This window comes from Netta rufina, assembly GCF_964035555.1.
Source record: "Netta rufina genome assembly, chromosome: 5".
In the NCBI taxonomy this organism is placed as follows: domain Eukaryota; kingdom Metazoa; phylum Chordata; class Aves; order Anseriformes; family Anatidae; genus Netta; species Netta rufina.
The window spans coordinates 6,047,879-6,054,914 of record NC_140128.1 but is presented as its reverse complement, the minus strand read 5'-3'; the positions used below and the strand labels follow the sequence as shown (position 1 = coordinate 6,054,914).

Below are 7,036 nucleotides of genomic sequence, written 5' to 3'. Positions count from 1 at the left end.
ACAGACAATACTTGAGTAGAAAAGTTCAGACAACTCTCCACAGCATAGGAAGAGGCTACACATATAATACCACCACTCCTAAGGAAAAACTTTCAGTACATAGTTCTGCTGACTGATACACTGACACACTCCAGTAAAATGCTGTGACGCAGTTACTGCCTTGCTTTAGAGGACAACCCAGACTACAGACTGCAATGGAAAAAAAAATGAAGCTGCTACTTTGAAAGGGAACTTCCAATCATAACTTCCTTTCTAGGGCTCAATTTTATAAGAATATTGCAAGAAAAGACTTCTGTACACCTCTGAAATCTGCTTATAAAGCATAAAAAACTGTACCCTGCAACAATCAAAGAAACAGAGGTTAAAATCTGCCTGCTGTGAAGTTTCCATGCATTCTGTCAATACTTTCATGCTTACACACAGGACAGTCAAAAACTAGAGGAAATCTAAGTTTAAAAACCTCCAAAGGAATAAAATGGAAAAAAAGCAGAGGTGGAGAATTCTGAGAAAGAGAAACAGAGACATCCAATTTGGCTTCAGATACAAAGGGACCTTTCTAACATCCTAACACATAGTTTCCTAGGGAATACAATGTCAGTATTGCTGTCTCGCTCTCCAGAGAAGGCATTGAGTCAGGAAACCTATTAAAAATAAAAAGTAAGTGTTATAATTGAGGATATGCTTATGTAAGATAATAATTATTTTTAAGTTATTGTAAGTAGAATTATTATTCTTTCTGAAACAAAAGGTCTATCAAGGACTCTACTATATTGACAAGGAACTGTGTTAAGGATATTGATTTTATCTGGAAAAGCACTGGCAAGAGAACACAGAAACAAGAAGGGGAAGTTTTTTGTTTTTGTTTTTTTTTAATAATTTTATTTTTTTTTTATTTTCAGTGCAGTTGTAAATAGGCTGAATACTGGAGTTGGAAAAAGTGCTTTAGATGGTGGTTGCTGAAATAGCAACAGACATTATGCATCAGAACTTCCTGGGAAGGAACAACCAGTGTTTCACTGACTTTTATGCTGTGCTGGTTTACACCAAGTACACCCTGCACAGCACTGGTCACATGGAAGAGCAGATGGGAGGAGAAAGGAAGGAAAACAAATTATTTTTATTTGTATTTAATAAAATTTGGCCTACAGGCTTTATGTGACTCAATACTGAACATCTGGGATTGATCATAGGATCACAAACTGGAAAGCAGTGATCTGGCTTCTCGAAATATACACTTTCAGTTCCTGTTTCATAACTTCATTTTTTTAAATGATAAACTGCAACAGCCATTTTAAGTCTTCTTAATACTTCCAGCCTCAGTAATTTTAACTACTTTTTCACATCATGTTATCAGACAATTAAGTCTTTTTTTAATTTTGGAGTGGCAGTAGTTTTGGGGATAGCCCTCTGTACATACACTCACACTATTAGTTCATCATTTTTTACTTTCAAAAATTTTATGAGACAATGGTAGTCTTGCAACTCCAATTTTTGTCAGTTCTATTCCTCGCAAGCATCATGGGAGAGGCCCAACATGTAATGCAAGATGCAGCACTGATGAACTACATCGACCGGCGTATCCTATCTTTGGAGGTATGTGCTATCTGTATCAATCAGTAATACTGCCTAACTCCAGGTTAGGAAATGCATGCATGTTCCCCTGTGTGTGTGAATACTGAATAATTTGTATGCTAATCAGCATCAGGAAGATTAGTTTCCAGCTTTTTCAAACAATTACGATTAAGTAAAACTGAAGCTAAACTTTTAACTATAGTGATTCCTGACTACCACATTCGTACTTAATGTAGGGGTATCCTTTCATAACATTATGTTTTATTGCTATCACTTGTATTTTATTACACCATCAGTGAGATTTAGGTAAGTGTTTAAAGTACAGTCACAGTCCATCTAAGGGAACAGTATAACCATATTGTCACCAGCAGAATTTTTGCCAAGTAGTAACAAGGAGATAGAAAAAAAAAACAGGATAAGTTCCTGTATACAGATGAACCTAACCAAGAGTCATTTAAAACACTTTGTGTAACCTAGCAGTGTAATTAGGATCTGCACTTTAATTAGGAGTTGAAATAATCCTCTCACAGCTGGGAGACTGAAACAGATATTTGCTTTCAATTATATAGAAGGAGCAGTTCCTGATAACATCTGCAGTAGTATAAGTCTTTCATATATAGCTAAATCTAAATTCACTTGCCCTTGCAGTATTCTTATTTATTTAGAAATACAGCCAAGAATTTGACAAAAAACAAACAAACAAAAAAAAACCTCAGATGTCAGAATCTACATCTTCCAAAAGCCACACTATGTATTAGAGGTGTGCTCTCTGATTACAAGTAATCGGAGAGCATGTGTCCTTACATCCCTGGCTATTTCTATTCTCCCTGTACATACACAGCAACAGACCACTGATTTCAAATAGATGGGGGGATTACAAAGAAGAGACTAACTAGCATGACTTCTAGAGTAATGATGAATGAAGTTGTAGTCTATACAGAATATACATGTATATCTATATATTTTCTTCTGTGTTTTAACTCAAGAACCGACTGGAAAAATGTAACCAAGACATACTGGATTATGTTGAAGAATTCCGAGACTTTTCACAGATGGTGCTGTCACGCCTGGCAGGACTGAACAATTATGAGACTGAGGTTAAAAGTGAAGTAGAGAATTTGCTGACAAGAGTTGAACGAGCACAAAGGGACATTGACTATTTTGGATCTGTCACAGACTCTGATACATGTGTAGAAGTAGGTGAAGACCTGGTGAAACAGCAGCTATTAGAAGCAGAAGAAGAAAAAAGGAAACTTAAACTCGTGCTTAATGCAAGTAAGAGCAGTTCACTTTTCAGAACTTTGATCTAATCAAGCCAGTTCCTCAGCCAGTGCATGTATGATGATACAGGGATAATAGATTTTCACAAGTTACATGAATACGATAGATAATCACATGGTTTGGGGTCTTTGATTTTTTTTTCCTCTTTTCTTACATATTCATCTTTGAAATATAGATAGATATGGGAGGAGTAGGTAAGGAAGCACAATTCAAATACTTATTTTTCAAATACTCCACAGCATAGCAAATCCATCCTTTGGAAGTTGCTTTTTATTATAATATGTAAACTTATAAAATAATAATAAAAAATACTCTGAAGGTATGATGTCCTTACAAAGACCCTGAAGAATTGCCGGTGCATTTCAGAGTACAGCAGCTGTACCAGGGAATTAATGGTAGTCTTTGTTATTTGGAGTGGCCAAGGGTAAAAGCTTTGAGAGTAAACTCATAACTTCGTAAAACCTAACTCAATACTACACTTTCCTTCTATTTTACTGCCCTCTTCTGTTATTCTTTTCTCCCTCTCCCCACTAAGTACTTTATCAAGAGAACACACTGGCTTAGCTATGAGCAAAGCTCCCCTTTAATTTGAAAATGAAGTGTTAAGGTATCTAGTATGAAGAATAGATACAACCTATAACTTTTTCCAAACAAATTAAATTTTATAAAAATTAAAAAATATATATATAAGAAAAATAAACTGCTCTTTTAAACAGCTAGGTGAAAGACCTTTTGCATCCTCAATTATACAAATCCACTAATTTCAACAGAATTGAATTGACTTAATTTTACAAATAAGTTGGCTATTTGTTCCTTCAGCTTTTCCAGCGACAGGGTATTAAAACAGATTGTTAAAGTGACCACCTATTCTGCTTCTAAGCTCTACTACTACACCGTGTTTGAAAGCACTGAATATCAAGGTCTCTTTTCATATATAGTCTTTTTTAATGTATAGTCTTTATTTATTTATATTTAATACAAGCTTTTTTTGAGAGAGAGGCAGAAAGTTTCAGAGAATTTTAAACTGCCTGTAAAAGACACCTGAAAATTTATTTTTCTTAGAGTCAACAAGGGGACTTTTTTCTTGTTGAAAGTTATTACTTTCAATTTTCTTGTAGCAGTGCATAGCAACTTTATTTCTGTCAACACCAGTCAGACGCTTGCCCCATTGAAGTCTATGAGAAACTAATCATCACATGGATGTTACAGTACTTAGAAGCAAGGCACTCTTAACCTGACCAAACAGTAACTCTGCCTCTGTGCTATGATACATTGCCAAGAAATTATGTGTTGTCTTTTTTTTTTTCCTGGAGCAATTCCAGGACTGGCAATGAATTTTATCTATAATTCTAATTTTTATTTATTTCAAGTGCAACATTATTACTGGCATAGATATACGCTCATATACACTTGAGAAGAAAAGAAAACAGTAGAATCACTTTTTTTTTTTTTTTTTTTTTTTTTACATTCAGTAGTTGAGAGCTCATCCTGCTTTGGGTGGAAAATATCTTCTGCATATTATGGGACACAACAAAAAAAATAGTGGGCTTTGAAGGTATCAGTGGAGAAAGTGTAAGAACTTTGGTATTCTTCCTGCTTGTCATGAATGAGCAGAAAGTATAGTTTCTCATTCTTCCTGTAAGCTGTTACAGGACAGCTAATAGCTTTTCTCAAGGAGAGACTCTTCATAGATCTCAGATAGGAATCTGACTATATGGCATATTTCTGCAGATGAGATGCTACTAATGCTCACTAGGTATCTTGACTCAAGGATTTCAGTTGTTTGTTTGTTTTTAATCTATCTGATCAATAAATGTTAGTTTCAGCAAAGCTGATGTAGCTTGCTCAGGGAAGCTGCATCCAGAGTAAGGATTTCTAACAAAGAGACCAGGCTGTAGCAGCAATATTCAAATGCTTTGGTAGAGAATACCAACACACACAAATGGCATAAAGGTTGCTTTCTAAAGGCAATTGGAATCTTGCCACTGACTTCAATAGGTTCATATACAGCCAATAAGGGAGACTGGTTTTGCTTTCTCCATTTCATCTACTGCCAGAATTTCCTGCCTTAGGGCTTTGTTTGTTCTGTTTACTAAAATGGCTGCACTTCATTAAAGGCAATTCTTTAAACTTCAAATAGTGTCTCTTGTAATTTATGAGTGCCTGTGGTAAACAAGCTTGTTAATATGCTTTGCAGTAAAGTTCTTCCTGGAAAGGATGGTACCCAGTAAAAATCTTGCAGTCTAAATACCCAAGTCGTCACAAGCTTCATCTGTGCAGAGAGCATACAAAGCATAACAAAGCCATAAATATGACCTGTTTGCTGCTGGTGCCAGAATTATACCTACAGTGAGCTCCTAGTGTAAGAATCAATAACACAGACATCATACCTGTTCATTTAAATAACACATTAAAAAGTCAGTAATTTACATACATTAATCTATATATTTGTATTAGCTTTTGTGCTTTGTGTGTTTGGAAGGGGAAAGGGAAGAAAACACAGTTTTGGCTTTATGATGTTCTGGTCTCATTTGTCTTCTGATTATAAATGAAAAAAAGAGGAAAAAAGCAATACTGAAAAAAAAATTATACACAACGTATCAGAAAAATGGGTTTTAGTCTATATATCTTCAATAAGGGATGAATTTGATGATTTTACTGTACTAGTCCAACAAGTCACCTCTTTGAGAGTCATAATTATAGCTCTGTAAAAGAACAGATACAAATAATCAGGGAATCACTAGCTGTGCTGTTGGCCTCCTGTCAGGTACATGACTAGAATCTCTTTTGGATAACATCGGCCTTACAGAGCAGAAAGCAACACAGTATGTGTTTATGAAGATCTTCAATTTCCTTAGTAGGAAGTGCCAAATAAATCATATAAAATTAACTTAAACTCTACTTGATAAAGCTACACTGCTGACCTTTACTGATATATTCACCTTGGCCTTATAGTTGGATTAAAAGGAAACTAAGAAAGGGAGCTAGAAAAATTCAGATATTCTAACATTTTATTGTTGTCTTTGGGTGTTTCCTTACAGGTTGCGACCACATGCTTGCAGGTGTAAAGTCCCTAAAGGTAGTTAAGAAGACGGGAGATAAGCATGGCTCTTGGACGAAAGATCCTGGCAAAAAGCATGCAAAGATTTATTTATTAAGTAGTTCAGTGAATAATGTTATTTTTGAATTCACAAATATCATGACATTCATGGAAACCAATCATACACTAAAAGCTCGCAGAATCACCCTGCCATTCCCTTGGGAAGGAACTGGCCACGTCATATATCAGGGTTTCCTGTTCTATCACAGACATGGCTCCTTAAATGAGATAATTAAATTCAACATCCAGAAAAGAAATGTAGCTGATCAAATGGTCCTGCCAGGGGCTGGAAGGATTCCTGCCTATCAGCTTTCTCCATCTACAAAAATAGATCTTGCCATTGATGAGCAAGGGCTCTGGGCAATACACTCAGAACCAGAGACTGGAGGCAACATTGTTGTTACTAAAATCAACCACATAACCATGTCAGTGGAACACACCTGGGACACATCATGCAGTAGCAAGGATGCTGAAGCAGCTTTCATGGCATGCAACACACTCTATGTTGTGTACAACTTTCCTAGTGGAGGCACCTCACGCATACAGTGTGTTTATGATGTTTTGGGTGCTGTAAATACATACGAAATACCAGCACTGCATTTTCCAAAACGTCAGGGTAGCCATTCCACTGTACATTATGATCCTAAAGAAAAGCAGCTCCTTGCCTGGGGTGATGGATCCCAGATCATTTACAAGCTTCACACCACGCAAAAAGTTTAGATCCTTTAGCTGCCCCTGGAATGCACTTGACAGCTAGCAGTCCCATGGCAACATGGTCTTCACTATGCATTAAAAACACATTACTTCCATCTGCTACAACCTATTCACATAAATTAAGGCTAACATATGCCAGTGATCTTAAAGTAACGTCCATTTAAGATTTTGTTAAGACCCTATTAGGAATTACATGATTACTTATCATCATACGCATAAAATACACACAAATTAGTCTTAAAAGACTAAGGTTCAAAAAAAAATAAAATAAAATAAAAAGGGAGTCTGACATGTTCTCTCCCAACCAAAACTATACTTTCTGCTTCAGTGGCATGGAAATCAGCTGAGAAGTCCTTTCCATCCAACACA

At 36.0% G+C, this 7,036-nt stretch overlaps 1 protein-coding gene across 1 annotated transcript; it reads left to right on the top strand.

The window, feature by feature from the left end:
• Positions 1–1,467: 1,467 nt before the first annotated feature.
• OLFML1 (olfactomedin like 1) lies at positions 1,468–6,673 on the top strand (the record flags this gene model as incomplete). Its single annotated transcript, XM_084288248.1, has 3 exons — positions 1,468–1,593; positions 2,559–2,847; positions 5,895–6,673. 3 exons carry the CDS (start codon positions 1,468–1,470, stop codon positions 6,671–6,673), a joined length of 1,194 nt encoding a protein of 397 aa, XP_084144374.1.
• Between the last annotated feature and the right edge of the window lie 363 nt (positions 6,674–7,036).